Here is a 19578-nt window from a genome sequence, read left to right as displayed (position 1 = left end):
CAACTCACTCGCCAGTGGCACAGATTGCCATGATCTGCATGGGAGTAAGCAGGAAACCCTCCTAAATCAGCAAGTTCAGTCTCCATTTGAGAACCTGAAATTCATTAGAGTGACTGGCCAGTCCCTCCATGCTTCATCTCCTAAGCTAACTGCCATGCTAAGGAGGCTGAGTTACAGAAGTGATCTCATAAGTTTGCTTTTATAAAATATGTGCAATACAAACCTGCAGTTCAATCTGTTCCCAAGCTATCATCCCAAAGGGGAAAGGGATCTTTTGTTTTAGCCTGCAACAGAAAGGGACCTTTGTTATCTTTGGCTCTTAAATGCCAGCACCAGCTGCTGCTGCTTGACCTCAGCTGTTATCACTCCACTACTGCACAGCTGACAGAACGAATGGGGGCATCAGAAGAAGAGTCCTTTCCCTCATGATATCTTTTTTTGCAGTAGCGCATTTTGTTTATACCCTTCTGACTTTCTACTGAAGCTTCCCATGAAGCATCTAATTTTTTGAGCCTGATTAACCCCTCTCTCCTCTTGCTCACGTTGTCCCAGCCCAGTACCAGGATCATATAGATGGAAGTAGTCCCAGTGGTGGGGCAGTGGGAGAGGGGATGTGTCAGTTCAGATGTGCTGGTTTTACATTTTAAAACAATCACAGCATTCTCCCAAAATGATGAGGCATTGCCACATGAGGAGAGTGTGTGACTGTAATTTAAACTTTAATAAAAGCATGCTTGAAGACAGAGAAGGAGCAGCCCAGCTACCTTAACAGTGGCCCAGCAGAGTTAAAAAGATTTAAAAATTGGACCATTTTGAGACCTGGAAATCCACATAGAACAGGCAAAAAGAAGACAGCTAGAAGCCAGTCTCAGCTGTTTCCTCTGTGGTCTCATGCTCTCTGGGGGTTACTACCGTACTGGAGGAAGAGGCTCACAGGTTCCAATAGATCAGCTGCAATATATGTTATGATTCTTTTTGCTGTGCCAGGAAAAATCTTCCCATCTGTCCCTGAGTCTTAATCCTGGGACTCCCAGTTTATTCCCATTCCTCCAGCTGTCAGTCTGCCAATGGCTGCTATCACTCATCTGTACTCTCTGTCCCAATTTTATCCCATTTGTTGCCTCTGCTCATCTTTCTTCTGCTCTCTGTCTTCTATTCCTCACCCAGAAAACAATTGCCCCCTGTCTCCTCTTTATGATGCGGCTCTTACTGCCCTCTCCTTTCAGTGTAGATCATCCCCCCCCCCCATCCAAATGTAGTCAGCTTCAGCCCATGCCTGCCCCATCCCATCTCACTACTTATCAAAATTTGAAGTTTATTTTGTATGATTCTATATCCACTTTGCTGTCCTGGATCAGGTCCACCAACCAGCTTCTCTCACTTTTCAGCTCAGCTCATGATGCTTGGCTCACCTTCTGCCCACTCTTTGGTGATGTCATGCAGATAATCTCTGACCCCGCTACTTCCCAACTTCACTTCTTATTTGATCTTTGCCAAGGAAAATAGAAGGTGAGGAAAAGATTAAGCTGTTTCCCCACTTATCACTTTTCTTCTTCCAGTCTTTGGAAGCAGCCACATATTTGTATTTCAGTGCAACATGTCCTTTAGTCTTTTGTTCATAACTGTAAGGAAAGTCTCTCTTATTTATTGATACACATAATTACTTATTATTACTTATTAATTAGCAAAGAAAGCTAAATGAAAATTAGTGAGCATTTAAGCTGGGGGAATCATGTGAAACAAGTAAGTAGGAAGCAAGGAAATGTACGGCCAACAGCCCCCAGGTGATTCCTCTTGAGACACCAGGAGAAGTTTCATAACTCAGCTAGATTGCATGGAGATGTCAACGGTATGATTTTCCCATGAACAGTAGGCATATTGGATCACGGTGTGTGTCAAAGCCTTTTTTCCAAAATGCCACCCTAATGTAAATTGTAGGCACTGCATACCTGTACCCCATGTAGAGTTCTCTGTTCATATAGTCAGGGCCCCCACATCTTGTCTGGTGCTGTTGACAGCCATCATATGGCTGCCTTCAGCTATATGCCCCCCAACAGCAATCAACTAACCTATTTTGCCAGATATGCAAACATATGTGTGTCACATCACATCTCAGTGACTACCCATCTGCCTACCCTGCACAAATTGTTATAACTTTATTACTTCCCCCGCTTTCCCTTTCAGGCAGATTGTACATTATGAATGATGTCTTGGGAACATCAAGCCACCCTCTTGCAAATATGTTCTATAAAGTAAATGACAAGTGATGAGTAGACAGATCTCTAAATCACAAAGGAAGGAAAATTAGGCGTAATAAAAATTCAGCACAATTTTGCTTCCTTCAGATCAGTCATCGAAGACAAAACTGCATACCTTGTAAATTGCTCTTTGTTTGGCAAGTGGTATTAAGCACAGCTTTGCTAAAGAAGCAGGAGGAAGCAGAGCAAAATTAAAATATGAAAACATACTGACATATGTAGCCCACTTACCCCACATTAGCCCATGCAATCTTTACCGTTCATGTTTTGGACTGGCAGGTGTTGGGAATTGATTCATTCGCTAACATGATTGCTTCTTGATGTGCTTCAGTGAATTGTATATGCATTATGGCATCCAAATACATATAACTGAGCTTCGAATATAAGTATTAGATCTCATGTCGATCCTCTCTTCTACTTGGCCCCTGCTTTCCTCCTCTTTGTCAGGTCTCATTTCCTCAGGAATTCCTCTTCTAGTTTTACTTTGCCATGCAGTTCTCCTATAAGCAGGACTCAGTGGTCAGTCCCCAACTGCTCCCAGTGCTCAGTTTGACCCTTATATAGAATGTGGGCTCTACTGATGAGGTATACACATTGCTGTATTCTGTAAAGCAGCGGTCCCCAACCCCAGACCAGTACCGGTCTGTGGATCAGTCAGTACCGGGCAGCAGCTCCTCCTCCTCCCCAGCTGCTGCCTCGGGGACTGCCCTGCCACTCTGCCGCCGGCTCACTTTTGGTGCTTTCCAGTGGCTGCCATGGCTGGGGCTCCCCCTCAGCGTGGCACTGCTCAGCTGCTGCTGGCAGCGCCCCCCAGCAGGCGGAGGGAAGTCAGGGGCACCGGCAGGAAAGCAAGTGGAGCAGGGGCTCAGGCAGCAAAAGACTACCCCCACCCCCGGGCCTCAGGAAAATTGTCAAGCGTTGACCGGTCCCCAGTGATAAAAAGGTTGGGGACCGCTGCTGTACAGAATACATACTAGATCAATGTCAAATGATAGCTGTACATCAGATACTGGAACTATAAAAGACTGGAAGATTACACAATCATACAGCACAATTCATTTTGGATTTTCTGTCTAATGTGTTCAAGAGGACCGGTCTGCTATAGGCATTTGTTTGCAGCTAGGCCCAATGGAATTGTCACATGATCGTGAAGAATTCTGTGGTACAATGATCTGAAACAGATGTGCAAATGAATATCATTCCTTTTCCCCACTTTTGGTCCCATGTCTTCCTGTATCCTACCTATTGAAATCTAATAGCTGGAAAATTTCGGAGAAGCATCAAGTGGTATTGTTGCCTATAAAACTGCAACAGCTGGATGTGAGTCATAAGTCATCTAGGAATAAGGACTTCAGAGTTCTCATTTCTAATTGCACTCATACAATTCCTGAAAGCATTAAATGTTTTTCTGTGCTGGAGACAAAGTAGGTAGTACCTGTATTGCTATACTAGCTGAAATCTGCTTCATTTGTTCTGTATCTCACAGCCTTTGTATTTGGATATGTTTTATTGGCTTTGAGACATCTAGCTTTGTTCAGATGCCTGATGCAAAGCAAATTTATACAATTCAGGGGAACAGCTTCTAAATGAACACTGGAAGCCGAACAGGAGAGGAATGTGAAATATTATCTTATAATACAGATTTTGAGATTGATATTGCTTTCCATCTGCAGAAGATGTCTCTCAGTGTTTTGTAACCACTGTTCTATAAAAGAAATATTACAAGGGCTGCAAATGGCATTTTGAAAGGGAGGGTTTATGATGTCTCGCCTCATTGTTAGAATATCCCCACTGACAGAATTAGTATGGAGGATGAGGATGAAGAAGTGTCTGTGACAACACAGTTTTCATCTAGTGAGAACAGAGAAAATGATTGAGTAACACCATCTTCTGGTTTCAGAATATGTGAATGGTCTTGCTGATTAGAATGAGCTACTGATTCCATTAATTCATAGCTAAAGTATTTCTAGGTATAGACTTCTTCACACCACAAGTGGGAATTTGTGTTTTTGAATGCTTTTTTAAATTAACAAACACTATATGTAGAATATCAACACATCCATTATAAAAACGTTGGCTTGTTCTTGTTCTTGTATTTTTATTTCTAAAACTTAATACAAGATAAAACAATCCATTTAAAACAATATTAAAAACAAACCCCCAACAAAACATGCTATGTCGCTAAAAGCTGGGGACAGATGAATCAAAATTCCACCCAGGCTTAGATGGAAAAGAAGAGTTGGTTCTTACATGCCACTTTTCTCTACCAGAAGGAGTCTCAAAGTGGCTTACATTCGCCTTCCCTTTCTTCTCCCTACAACAGACAGATCCTGAAATTATGGCTCGGTCAGAACAGCTCTATCAGTTCTGTGACAATCCCAAGGTTGCATGTGGGGGAGTGTGGAATCAAACCCAGCTCACCAGATTAGAAGTCCACACTCTTAACACTACACCAGGCTGGCGGGGCATGTAGACAGTGGGGTGGCAGGGGGCCCATTCAGATGTCAGTAAGTGCTTAGCCTTAGCCTCAATCATATGCCCAGTTTTACAAGCCCTTCTGAACTTTGACAGTTCTGAAGGGGCCCAGATCTGAACTGACAACTTATTTCCCCAGGTTCTGGTTGAGGCCAGGTGCATTTCTCTGGAGCCGGGGATCACCAGCATGTTGGCACTAGTGGAGCAGAGTGCTCTTCAGGGGGGATACTTGGAGTATATATTTGTGCTTGATATGCTAGCTTTCTATATGCAGGCAAGTGCTTTCCCCACCCCCACCCCTGGCTGAAAACTCAGAAATACGATTCCCCCAACAGCCATGATGTAGCCCAGTTTTGCTGAATATGTAAATTGGCCCTTACTCCTAGGTATAAACCTCACATGAAAAGGGTTGAAATCACCATGAAAAGTATGGGTGTTATTTCTTGATCCTTTCTTTGGAATGAGTTATATTTTAACCATTATTAAGTTTGTTTCATGGTGGCATCTTATCTCATGACACTATTTGAGTGCATTTAAGAAGTGAGATATAAATGTTTAAAATAAATAGGCTTTACTCTTAAGAGTGTCCATGTACCACAGGAAACTGCGACCTATCAATGCTGCTTTGTGCACGGAAGAAGGATTTACATTGCTCGATATTTCAGTTAATAAAATATTTGTGTACTACGTTTCTGCCTATGGTGACTAAGAGGACTACATGATAAACATGTCTGGGGTTGGCCCTCCCAGTATAACACTGAAAACCCTACCCTACCCCAAGTAACCCTACCAATAAACCAAAGTCTGAAAAATATTAAGCACAGCCTCAGGAAGGTCATTCCAGGGGAATGGAGCTGGTGCTGAAAAATGCTTTTGATATAGTTGGGGCCGGTCTAATTTCCTCAGGTTACAAGAGAAATAGTAGAGGGCAAAGCATGGAGTGGAATTCTATGGAAAGGGATCATAGCATGTACTTACAGAGCTCTATAGCGTATAGTTGACAGCCCACACTGTGTCCAAGGCTGCAAACCACAGCTCAGTTGAAAAACAGCCTTCAGGAGAAACTGTGAATGACTTGTGCTTAACCCTCCACGAAACACAGAAATTTCCAATTCATGGGCACACACTTTGGTATGCTTAAATTACCATAGCATCTCATCTGTTTATTTAAAATGATTTAATTATTCAGTGGTAGTAATAACTGGATAATGGAAGTGAGAGAATTAGTGCTGAATCTGAAAATCCCTTGTTTCTTAGATCACCTTAACATCTAATAAGGAGATGGCAGAAGGGGAGGAATTAGATGCTCTTATTAGGTTTTCTCATTGTATTGATTCAAGTTGAATTTGCATTTCCTTGTAAACATGCTGTTTAAAGAATATCCCCTTGAACCAGTAGCAAAGTTTTTACATCTTGCCATGAGAAATCGTGAATGTATTATGTCTAAAGCATGATCTTTCCCTTTGTTCTCACTAGCAGTGGATCCTTTTGCACTTTCCCTTCTTATATTGTATTTTTAGGCTTGTTGTTGTTGTTGTATAAAAATAAAGAACTAAGTTTCTAGTGAGATGAAGTAGGGACTGTGAAGGAGCCAAAATCGTGTTCAGAAGGAGGAGATGCTATTTGTAGTGCCATTTGACTTGGATGTCATATGATATGGAGAAGAAGGGGAATGCAGGGGAGAGAATGGGTTAAAGGAGGTTGACAGGGAAGGAATCAAAGAGGGGCAAGGATATCTAACTGGGCGGCATGTTTCAGAGAAATGGGGTACATTATGTTTTCACATGCCTCCCCTGGAAATATGGACATACTGCACAAGTGCTTCAAACACACATGCATATATGTTTGCAAATGCTGAAAGGCAAGAATGAAATTGTGGCCATAATCAGAAGTCCTATGTCTGCATTGTAAGAGTTGGAGGGTATTGAATTGGCCAGTTTTCTGCCAAATGGTCTTGTTTCCCCCCTTCTGACAGCCAAATGAAAGGGCGGGGGGGGGATCCTCCCCTTATAATGGAGGAAATAGAATAAAGGCCAATCTTCAGTTACTTCTTATTAGTTGTTGTTTATATCATGCTTGAGATGACTCAAAAAGGCTGTGGGGAGAGATCAGACATTCCCTTCCAGCTTCATTCAGTCATCCATTCCAATCATAGGAGAATTGCACAAGTCTTTGTCCTGGCATGGCCTTTCCAAGTGTCTTTCCCATCCTATTTCCCCTTTAACCCACTTTGGCTTCTGGAGCCAAATTGATTTTTTTCTAAGGGTTAAGATGCTATCTTCCCACAGTTAATGAAGACTTAATCCAGGTTTTCCAAAACCCTTTGATCTGATGGAGTTTGGTCTTGTGTCACTTTATTCTCAAGGTGTGCAAAACCTTTGCTTTCAGAAGACAAGCAGCATTAAAGAGTCCATATTAAAAGGACCTAAGACATTCTGATTGCTACAGGGAGAAATGAAAAAGGAACATTTTATATCTAACCGTCAAAACTTCGACACATGAAGTATTGTGTATTGCATTCCAGCACAGAACAAGCAAAATCTCATATGAGGATAATGACTAGTGAGTTACGTTCTAATGGAGATGCAAAATAGAGTCTTGTTCTACAAATACTCTTTGCAGTATCAGGGATATTTAGGCTTTAAATGAAAGGCATCATGTGGAACAAAAGACTATGCCACTTTATTTAATAAACAGATCTTAAACACAAAGTGTTTCGGAACAGAAGCTATGTGGAATATCGACTCATAAAATCAAGTAAAAATTGAGAGATCTTTGCAGCAAGATCCCATTGAGATAATTAACCAGGTCTTTACTGTATCTAGTTAATTAAATCCCTTTCAGTAATTGCAGCAAAGTGTTTAAAAAAGGAGAATGAAGCCATCAGTCTGATTTTTATCAGGCTTCTGATCACATTTAAATGTGAGAGGCTTTCGTTGCTTAATGCACAACCATCCAAAACTGGATAAGGAAATGGCATGTTGTAATTTTCCATGGGTGCCAATGGTAAAATCTGGCTAAGTGTCAAGAGTTGACTGACTGCTACTTTCTGCTGCTCAGAACCTGAAGCGCGTGGCAGAAACGTGGATGGACGAGTTTGCCGAGTACGTTTACCAGAGGCGGCCAGAGTACAGACATCTCTCCACCGGTGACATCTCAGCCCAGAAGGAGCTTCGAAAGCACCTGAAGTGCAAAGACTTCAAGTGGTTCATGGCTGCAGTGGCTTGGGATGTCCCGAAATACTTTCCGCCAGTGGAGCCCCCTCCTGCTTCCTGGGGAGAGGTGAGGAAAATGCCTTGAACACAATTCAGTTTAACAGCATGGTCCCTTCTTTATGGGCAGTGCTGCATTTCCAGCAAGGCTGCTGCTGTTATGATAAAGCTTTCACAAAATTACTTCTGACTTCTATGGCTAGTGGGTCATTAGGAGCTGGTAGCAACTGTAACCACCTACGAAGCAACCGTCAGAAGAGGGACTGTTGTTCCTGAAATATGGAGCCTCCATTATCATTATCTTATGCACTCTGGAGACACACTGCATGCTCAGTAAAGACACCTTTCCAAATGTGCAGATGCTTATTTCTAGGCCTCGGTGATTTTGGAGAGTGCCATAGATAGACTGCATACATTGTGCCCCCTCTGGCATCTGAACAAAAATGGAAAGGAATTTTGAGCCCGAGTGATGACTTGGTTTCTAGGCAGCTTCCCCGCACCACCGCCACCTTTTGCCCAGATTTGCACAAAGATATGTTTAAAAATAGAGATGTTATTCCAGTGAGCTTCTACTTTTAAAATATTTAGTTCTCTTGCAGTTTTACACCAATCAGTATTGACTAACGATTTTTTTAAGTCACTTTTTCATTTGAAACACCATCTTTAGAAAAACAAAGTGAGATTGTAAATATGAGGTCAGTCCATGCATTCAGCCTGCTAGCTTTTCCCCACCTGGTAGCTCCCAGAGAAATATAAAATATGATTCAGAACTGGAGCCAGGAAGAAATTTCTTTGCTCAAAGTGCCATTTTGGAGAGATGTAGTCATCACAGAAACTGTTTTCTGAATACAGGTTATCTATTTCCTCTCCTTATTACATATCCCAGAATGATTTCTGGGAGAAATGCTACGGGAGGCATATGTGCTCAGCTGCTTAGATTCTCAAATCCAAATGGAAGCAAACCAGAATTTTCAATTTCAGTTTGCTCATTCAATATATTTTGTTTATTAAATAATTCAAATACCTGAAGGGGAAAATGCATGCTGATTAAAGAATGACCTTAGTCCATAGGCACAAAAACACATGACAGGTGATTGCTTCTTCCCCTCTCCAGACTACAGCTCCTACTGTCTTTGTGTTTGTTGGTGAATAACAAAAGGACCTTGTATAATATGTGCAATGAAAAAGAAGAGGAGTTGGTTCTTATATGCCACTATTCTCTACCAGAAGGAGTCTCAATGTAGTTTACAATCGCCTTCTGTTTCTTCTCCCCACAACAGACACCCCGTGAAGTAGGTGAGGCTGAGAGAGCCCTGATATTACTGCTCAGTCAGAACAGCTTTATCAGTGCTGTGGTGAGCCCAAGGTCACCCTGCTGGCTGCATGTGAGGGAGTGCAGAATCAAACTCAGCTTGCCAGAATAGAAGTCCGCACTCCTAACCACTACACCAAGCTGGGAGTTTTGGCCTTCCCAGATGCATACTGGTTCATTTCTTTTTGGGACCAAAGCACTCATGGAAACACTGCTTTAACCCCCGATTTTTGCATCCACAAACCCTTGGCCACTGCAATGTGCAAGTAATGCAGTTTGTTTAATGGAGCCAATAGCAGCTCCATGGGACAGTTTATGAGTGCCATTCAGTCAGTCAATCAATCAATCAATCTTTATTTATGCAAGCAGAAAAGAACTGATGTGCATCCAAGAAGCACAGATCCAAAGTCCTTGTGTTGTTCCCCAACCATGTGAAGCTGGAGGCTACACCTATCATGAGATTTTATGGGCTTTGGAAGGTGATCAGAAGTCTCTAATTGCCTCAGTGAGAAACAGGATGCTGGACTAGACAGACCTTTGAGTGGATGCAGCAGGACTTGTCTTGTGAAACAGGCAACAGCAGGCTTTGACATCTGGCATACCATGAAAATTCCTGCTTTTTTTTTTAAACGACATTCTGCACATATTCTCCATTTAAAGAAACTATGTAAGAGGGCAATGAAGTTCTTCCTCTGCAGTAAGGCTCGTCTATTCCTTTCCATTCCACCCAATGGATGATTGCCTTTCCAATGAAGAACTGTCTTAAGAACGGAAGGGGAGAATGTGTCTGAAAATGTGACTCTCTTAGCACAGCCTAAATTACAGTCAAGTGTGAGATTTACACACACACACACACACACAAGCAGCCACTCTTTCTCACATGCTGCTTTCAAATGCCTTTGGTTTCAGTCCAATATTGTGATTGGAGTTTTTCACTTAATGATTCATGAACGATCTTTGATGTTGATGAGCATTTGAAAGTCAGTAGATTTTTAAAAAGTTAACTGAAAATAGAGGAAATATATGTCCTGTTTGCAGCTTCTCTAAAACACTCTCAGTCAATGTGAGCATTAGGAATCTGTTACGTGTCCATCTGGGCTGTCATTCAGACCATTCCCCATTTTCTCTTGAAGAGGATAGATATGAAACTCACTGCTTGTGCTAGGTTGAGAGCAGTTTTTCAAAAAAAATTGAGTACTAAATATGTAAACAGCAAATGAAATTTCATTTCTCTTCTTGCAAACCCCTCTGGAACAAATTAGCAATTCCTTGATAGTCCATATTCTTGTAAAGACTGAAATGAGGTTTGAAAACTGCCAAATTTGTCCTGCAGCATTTGGTCACTTTGTGATTCTAGCCGTGCTTTGCTGGGAGGATACATGGTCCATCTAGTCTCCTGTTTTGCCCTTTCATCACTGGAGATGAATTAAATGGTATGGCAGATGGCTTGCATTCATTTCATTGCTACCCATCTTACTTATGAATGAGAATCACTCCTTTCATTTTTTTTTAATGGTGTATATTCCACCCCCAAGTGGGCACAGGAAAAGTGAGCAGGCTCCACAGAGCCCCCATTTCTCCATTCCCAGCCAGGCTCAAATCCCTGCTTTGGTGTGAGGACAATGTGGCAAGCTGCTTTGGGTCTCCCTAAGGGAGAAAAGTACAGCGTAAAGAAAAAATAAACAAAATGTAAAAGCAAAATAATAAGCCGCATGCAGCACAGCATCCTGGCCATTACTCAGACTGGTCCCTCTCATCCAGCCATTGCCGTTCTCCACACTGCTCTTATGGACAATTTACTTAAGCTTGGAAAGCTGAATGTGCAATTGACAGTTTTGCACAAGTGGAATATAGTTGCATACTTGAATGTTCATCCTGTCACGTAGTGGTTATGTGAGAGGGCTGTCTGAATTCTCTTTCAGAGCTTTTCCACATGGGGGTTTTCATCTGCTTCAATTTATCTTGATTTCCGCATGCAATTTCTGCCTTTAGTGTTCACTTTGTTCCTCACCTGCTCCCCCCACCCCAGATCTTTCAAGACCACTTTTCCCCTGATGTTTTTTTGGAAGCCAATTTTGAGTCAGCCTTTTCCTAGTGTGTAATGTTTTGATTGGGGCCCCACCCACCTCCAGTCCACTTTTCAGTGATTGCACAGGCATCATTGTTAAACTACTTTCCCTCCACCGCCAAAGATGAGTGATTTCATGTCTTCGTTTAAAAGTGCCTAAAATATAGATATATTGCTGTAGTTCTGTAATGATAGCTTAAGCAGATTCTCTCAGTTTGCAGTTTTCATTTTTAAAAGTAAATTTCTGGCTTTGTCCTTAGCCAGATATATATAGCCAAATATGTGCCTTTTCCCTTATATCTCTGGGAGGGGGAGTGGGAGGGGGTACAATGACGCTTTTTAAATGAAAGCATTAAGCTACTACATGGATGTAGTATCAATGTTTTGGGGCCATTTAAAATGAATTGGGAAGATGCTGTAATACCACCATTAATACTGTGATGATGACAGCATGCTCCCCTTGAAAAATCCTTATTATTTAAGCCATGTGCAGAAGAAAATAAACTAACCCCACAACTGTAAAAATGCACAGAGTGGGCATATCTGTAGAAGAACCCTACCCAACCTGATTTCAGTGCTTTTGGATTGGCTCCCAAGAAAATCAGGAGTAAATTGAGCATTTTTTAAATTATTATTGTTGTTCAAATTTATATTCCGCTGTTCCCAGCACATCTGGCTCGTAACATATAAAAGTTCTATTAATGCTATAGAAAATATGTGGAACTGGGCACCCTTTTTGCATAAGAAAAATGAGTTAGTTTCCATGTTTGGATTCTGTCCTATGTGGGCTACTTCTTCCACTAAAGAAGTCCCCCTTACTTGGTAAATGATGTTTTAAAATGATTCCTGAATGTTTCACAACCTCTGTGTCGCTCACATTCCCACCAATTGAAGATTTCCATGTTTTGTCCATGCTACAGATCTCAGTCCCTCCTTAGTTCATTTCTGTGCCTTCTCCCTGTTAACAGTTTGCATGAAGAACCTCACACATATGTGGCGTTTTTTAAAAAGATTATTAGATATCAACTTTAAAAGTGCCTTGATAGACATTCAGTCTATAAATGCTGATGCCCGGAATACATACTGCTCTCTTAATTGTATCTGTCAGTCTCTGTTCTGCTTTACATGTAGAGGGCGAGAATGACCTTCCTTCTTGTGTATTTTGCACCCTTGAAAAGCTTCGTATTGCAACACAGACACTTGTGCATTCAAGTCACTAGGGATTTGTAATGCGAAAGGCATTATGTGCATTGGTAGGGAATGGAAGCTTTCTTTGATTGCACTGCAGTGACCCTGACGAGTGAATCAGGGCACCAACTTTGATACTCAAGGACAATACATTATTTGAATAGATGGTTCAAGTGGGCAGAATTTCTGACTTGATTTACTACATATTTTAGCCACTGCTTGAGAAGCTCCAGCTAGTGTTTGCCACGCCTGCATACCACTAGACTGAACAGATGCATGGTATTCTTTTTAATACCACATAAGCTTGTTTTTCAATTGACAACAATCAGGGATAAAAATGTTCATGAATTCTTCATTACGATTAACTAGCTCATGATCTGATCATTGCTTAAAAACAGAACTTAGGTTGCTTGCAATGAACTGTCTCTGCTCTTAGGCCCCTTACACAAATACAAACTCTTTTTTCCACGTGTCCCATCAAAAAAGAAGGGGGTCAGCAGACATCTACATACAAGTTACAGTTATGCCCAGTAATAAATATATTTCTGTATATAATGCTTTTTCATCTTGCATTCAGACGTGCCTTCCTTTTGAATAAATACGGCACATTCAGGAAGTGTAAGCGCTTCTCCTAGATGCATCTCTTCTTGCCTGTTTCTCATGCCCCATTTCCATATACATTATTCAGGGGTCACTGTCCTGTCTAAAAATAAGGGCAGATGGAACAACAGAATGACAATATGTTCCACAAGTTCTAGATGAAATGGAAAAAATCCTACAGCTCCATCTGGCAGTTTGTCCACCTCATCTGGCAGTTTGTCCCAAAACCTTCTGGAAGGGGACATGAAGAAAAAAATACAAGCCCAAGGATATTGACTCAAGACTCTTATTCAGGTCTATGTTTTTATAACTTTAAAATGTTAGGTAGCTTGGTATCCCATAAAGACAGAATGTCAAGCCACACATTTCATTTCAAATGAATATATAAAGGACAGAATGACCCGTGCAATGCCAGCTAGAGAGGCACGGTCTTGGAAGGCTAGGGTGGGCTTGTCAATCATCCTGGTATTTGGAGGACCCTATGCCAAAAATACCATACTCATTTTTATATCTCAGCTAGATGTGTTCATTGGTTTTAGAGTTTGAAAGGGTGCACTTATGACTTTAAAACCTAACGTGAGGAGTAATTGGATCCAACAGCTCTCCTTTGATACATAAAGCAAAATACCTCTTCTGTTGAAAGATTCTTGGTTTAGCAGAAGGGAACCATTAGATCCAACGGACTGTATTTCAAGCCACAGCCATTTTAAATCTTCAGTCACGAAAGCTGAGAGCATGATCAAGATTTTGGTGCTAGAAAGTACTGGGTGATGAGCAGATTTGTTATTCCAACTAATCAAAGTGAAACATTTAAATGTGTTGCTGCTGGTGGCCAGAACAAAATCAGCATTATGAAGAAGTTTAGTTGCTTCTTATATGCCATATTTCTCTACCAAGAGTCTCAAAGAGGCTTACAATCACCTTTCCTTACCGCTCCCCACAACAGACACCCTGTGAGGGAGGTGCAGCTGAAAGAGCCCTGATATTTCCGCTCGGTCAGAACAGCTTTATCAGTGCTATGGCGAGCCCAAGGTCACCCAGCAGGTTGCATGTGGCAGGGGAGCGCAGAATCAAACCTGGCTCGCCAGATTGGAAGTCTGTGCTCCTAACCACTACACCAAGCTTATTCTAAGTTGTCCGATAATGCATCACTTGTACTGGCTAGAGCATTGGAGAAAGATTTGTAAGAGCTAGGTTTGGATCTTTACTTTGCCACAAAACTTGTAGGCTGGTCATGGCCAGTCACTCTCTCTTGGCCTAACCTACCTGACAGGGCATTTTTGTAAAGATAAAATGGAGGGGGCAGAATGATGTTGTAAGATGTTCTTCATTCCCATTGGGGAGAAAACCAGATTATAAATATATATAAAAATAATTATGGGGCTAATTCATTTGACAGATTCGAAATGTGGCGGCAAATCTCTGTGTGGACAGTAAGCATGGAGGCACAGGAACTGAACTCAGGTTGGATGTCTGTGTGAAAGATGGCTCGGAACGGACATGGTCACACGAGCAGGTATTTTGCCAGTCACATGACTCTTTTCCCTCCTACTTACTCTTTATATATGCAATCCATCTCTCTCCAAGAAACACATTTGGTAAAAACTAGAAGTCTGACAAAAGGAATGTATAAATCCTTGTTTTTATTACTGTTACACACAGAAATGAAATTATATTTCAGGCTTGTTGCAGTTATTTCCAGACACAGCAGCTGTTTTGTCTTGTCAGAACCACTGTGGGATTGGCATCTTGGTTCAACAGTGGCCATTAGAATTATGTAGTTCTGATAACAGTCAGCAGAGAGCAGCACTAGACAAGCAGACCTCCATGCTGGACCAGAACAAGATAGAGAATTTAATGGATTTTTAACTGCAGATTTTTAACTACAGAATATTTATTTTCAATCTCCAAAGCCTTTAAGGATAGACAGCTTATCCAAGATTAAAGCAGGATGTGGGATGGATGAGGAGAGTGGACAAAATAATCACTTTACAATTCAAATTAGTAGAAAATTAATTTCAAGTTTGAGTATTATAGTCTACTTTATTTTTCTTAACTCAAACTATGCCGGATAGAAGCAATGCAAATCAGTAGAAGCAATACAAATCAGTATTCCTACTTGTCTTAAAATAATGCTTATGGTAACCTCAAAAATAAGTTTATCACTTCTGAGAAGAGATTTTAAAAATGTAAATTGAGTTTTGCAGGATGTTCAGCTGTTTCAGTTTTGGAGGCTAACCTAGTACTTTGGTTTTGGAAAACATTTCCAAGGATAAAAGCACGGTGGGAATGTTAATGTTTCTGGACCTGCTCACTTGTTTCTCTTCTGGACTGCGATTTCACTTTACTGTATTCTCCAAATGACTGTCGTTCCAGAAGTCAATTTCCAAATTCTAGATAATGTTACCATGCTTGGCACTAAAGCTTCCTGCATCAGTCACATGAGCAAGTATTTCACCCTGTCTTCAGTGGGCAAACACATTCTCCCCTGGGATGCAGCCCCCCCACCACCACATTTTAACATGAAAAATCATTAGTTGACATGTGAAGTCAGCATTCAGCCATTTGCCTTCAAAGTATTTGTCAATCATATGCTGCTCATCCATGTATGAGGAAGTGCATCTTGGGAACTCATGGCCATCGGCAGCCTCACGGCATCTACAGAAGCTCTGTGTCATCCGTACTCAAATCCTGCTCTGTCAATATAAGTTAGCCTATCAGTTCTCCATATAGCTGTACTTTAGTTTCATTGCTAAAGAAATCATGCAAGAGTGAAGTGGGAACAGAGGAGGTGTTGCTGCCCAGTTTGCTACAGGTGCTATCTTCAGCTGACTTCTCATGTGCTAATAACAAAATTAGGCAAAATTGCCACAACATTCAGAAAACGAATCCTGGGTCAAAATAACTGCATGATGCAGCGTCAGGAAGACATGTTAGTTAGGGTATGTAATAAAAAATGGTTGTCCAGAGAGGGGATGGCAGAATCCTTCTCTCTTTCCCATTTTGAGGTGCCACACGGATTATATAAAAGCATTTCAGTTAATTTTTGTTAACTGTGCTCTTAGATAATAATGGAAGCAGTAGCTGAGGAAGGAATTTCATTTTATAACCCTCAAATGTGGCTGCAGAAACACTCCCTCAAAATCTGTATGCCAAATGAGTAAGTTCTGTTTATTAGCTGCGCTAATACCATGCTATAAATAGATTATCCAGAAAGGCTCACAGAACTATAAGAAGTAGAACGGCGAATTAACTCTTAATTACATCTTATGTTAAATGCATTTGAAATCTGTTCCTGATGTACCTGAGGGACCACCTCTCTATATATATCCCCTAAAGGGTACTATGCTCTGCTGATTCCAACAGGCTAGGACTCCCTGGCCCAAGATAAGTCCATCTGGTTTCAACCAAAGCCAGGGCCTTTTCAGACCTGACCCCTATATGGTGAAATGAGCTTCCAGAGGAGGTCCACAGGATTTGCAATATGGCACTCTTCCCTTGAACATTGATTGAGGCTAGGTGGCATGGAACAGCTAGAAGTCCCCCACCCTTACAACACTCTGATAAATGGGACAGGGACAGGCAATTAAGAGGATGCCAATAGCTCTCTGCAATAATTTTAAATTAGTTATATGATTTTATTGTATTACTGTTTTTATCTCATTGTACACTGCTCCAAGATGGCTTTGCCATGAGGCTAAAGGATATGCCCATTAAATATAGGGCTGTATCTTTTTCTTTTCTTTAAAGCATCCTTGTTTTTCTCAGATTAAATGAATTCTCTCAAGGCCTTAAGCACAACATCAGTCCTTGTTCATTATGTTTAAAAATGATGTGCTCTGTGATCCATCCTAGTCAACCTCTAACTGAGCAAGATACAGCCCCTTCGCCATATACTTTTGTGATGGCTCAAACTACCACATGAAGGCCTCTAACGAGCTGCAATGGAATCAGGAGCTGCAGAAGAGGGGATACTTAAGTGAGTTTTATGGCTCTGGTTTGGAGAAAGAAATGACAAAAGAGACAAATTAAATTGACAATTCATAGCCTTGAGAGATCCCAGCACAATTTGAAGGAGAAGGTTGAATGAAACTCAGCAATGTGTAGCACCCTCAGAATGAAGAAAAATGTCAGTCACACATGGAATCATCTCTCTCGTTCTCTATGTCTGAGGGAACCTAAAGTCAGGGCAGAAGAGGGGAAGCAATTGGAAACAGTTTAAGGCACATGACGCTGGGTTTTTTTATTCCTCTGTGCTGCCTTTTAATGAAGGAATGTTGAACTAGGAAACTATCTGGACTGGAGGTCTATCGTTTACTTATTATTTCATTTATAACTTGCCTTTCCACTGAGTGAAGTACCAAAGGGGCTTACACCACTGTCCTCTCCTTTCCTTTATCCTCCCAACAACTCTGGGAGTGGGAATTTGAACCCAGGTGTCCCAGATCCTAATCCAACATTGTAAACAGTATACCACAATGGATCTCCTAGTCCTACTACTTTGGTTTGGGTGGTGATTGCTGTCTGATTGAACTGTTTTCAAATTTTGTCATGTGCCCTGAGTTTTAATGGAAAAGGTGAGCTATAAAGGAAGGGAATTAAGGTTGGGGAATTCCTGGAAACTGGGATGGGAGGAAGTCAAGTTTGGGGAGTGGACAGACATTTAAAGCAGAGATTTTCTCAAAGGAAACTGATCTCTATTATCTGGAGATTAGTTGTAATCTATATACGAATAACCAAGTCAACCATATCTTTGGATACTTAAATCTGGGGATGACTAAAGCTGTGAACAGGCAAGACAGATCTTTCTATAAACTGGAAAAAGGTCCAAAGTTTACGGGGGTAAATGTGATATCTAAAAAAACTAAATAAATTTGGCAGCTTAAAAAAACCTGGGAAAGATAAAAGGAACACTTGTAGCTTTAAGCAACTAATTCCCTCCATGGCTGTTGCTAGGCAGCCACGGTATTCCAACCTGTGTTTCTGTGAATAAAAAGGCAGGGGAGGAGGAGGAGATAGGGCTCTTTCAATTTTTTGCAATTTTCCTTTTGCAATTTTCTATTATGAAATGTTTCTTCTCGCTATCTGTTTTATCTGGCTGCAGTGCTGTATTAAAATAAAATTTGAATTTGAACTTTCCAAGCCTGTTTTGGCTTTTGAAGGAGGACATCAGCTTCACTGGATGCCCTATAGATCTAATATTTTGGGAGAGGGAGAAAAACTGATGGCAGCTTCTTGGGAACACCAAGCCATATTTCTGACTGAAATGGTAACCTATAGTCAGGCTGTACTCCTTTAGACTAAAAGTGTCGTTTCACATGACTGAACAATCTTCCAACAGTATACTAAATTCCTTTTTAAAACAATTATTGTTCTGATACCCAACCTGGATAGCCCAGGCAAGCCCAATCCCACCAGGTCTTGGAAGCTACGCAGGGTCAGCCCTACCTAGCAACCTCCAAGGAACACCAAGGTCATGTCACGGGGGCAGGCAATGGCAAGCCAGCTCCAAACCTCTCTTGCCTGGCAGCCAGACAATCTTAGGCTCCCTTGGCTATAGATCAGATATCTATTACACACATGCCATATAATTAATTAATTAATTAATTAATTAATGTTATTCTGATTGTTGGACAGATGGAGTTTGTTATTATTTATGAAGGTTCTATGCAATTATTAGTAATTTTACTGAAGCCAAAACTGGTTGGTTTGTTGTTTGGAATCTTCAGGAGTATGAAAAAGTAAACAAAGGTGGGATAATTTCCTTTCTTTACGGTCTGTAGTTCAGTTCAAAGACCACATATGACTGTTTTGCTTGACTATTTTTTCTTAGCTCTTTACCTTTGGTTGGAGGGAAGACATCCGTCCAGGAGAGCCTCTTCACACCAGGAAATTCTGCTTTGATGCTGTTTCACACAGTAGTCCTGTTACACTTTATGATTGTCATGGTATGAAGGGCAACCAACACTGGAGCTATAAGAAGGTTGGTGAAGCTTTGGGTCCTTTTAGAGATGAGTGAATTGTATTGAAATCTTAGCAACTAACAGTAACAGCTATGTTTTTTTCAGCCAAAGACTTCATTTCAATTCTACCTTGATTCCATGCATTTCTGTCTGTTTATCCATATAAAAACACTGTAACATGAACTTTGGGCATTCCAGTTCCTCACAATGTACATTACTATGGATTTCCTCCAACTCAGTGAGGAACACTCTTTGAAAGATACATTGCCCTTTAAGCACTTCAAGACATGTGAGTCATATGAACAAAAGCAGCATTGAAAATATTTTATTTCAACAAACCATTCCAGGAAAAGTTTGTAAATAAAAGTAATATAATTTTTGACTGTATTTAAGATTGCAATGGTAAAATATACAAGTGCCATTTCCACATGGAGGGGCAAAATGCGAGTGGCTTCCTGCTTATAAGCACGGGATAGTAAATCTTGAGTTTGCAGCCCACCTA

The 19578-nt window shown here is 41.0% G+C and overlaps 1 protein-coding gene across 4 annotated transcripts in view; it reads left to right on the top strand.

Annotated features, from left to right (window-relative positions):
• Nucleotides 1-19578, top strand: part of GALNTL6 (polypeptide N-acetylgalactosaminyltransferase like 6) — a 542786-nt gene that overhangs the window by 508630 nt on the left and 14578 nt on the right. For 3 of the 4 annotated variants that reach the window (XM_077353585.1, XM_077353586.1, XM_077353587.1), the window contains 3 exons: nucleotides 7794-8015; nucleotides 14513-14629; nucleotides 18947-19096. In XM_077353585.1, coding sequence (XP_077209700.1) covers nucleotides 7794-8015; nucleotides 14513-14629; nucleotides 18947-19096 — 489 coding nt within the window. The remainder of the gene's footprint in view (nucleotides 1-7793; nucleotides 8016-14512; nucleotides 14630-18946; nucleotides 19097-19578) is intronic. The other variant, XM_077353588.1, reaches the window with a different exon arrangement.

This window comes from Paroedura picta, chromosome 10 (genome assembly GCF_049243985.1).
Source record: "Paroedura picta isolate Pp20150507F chromosome 10, Ppicta_v3.0, whole genome shotgun sequence".
NCBI lineage: Eukaryota > Metazoa > Chordata > Lepidosauria > Squamata > Gekkonidae > Paroedura > Paroedura picta.
Note: the sequence above shows the minus strand (reverse complement) of the source record. Positions and strands in the feature narration are given on the sequence as shown.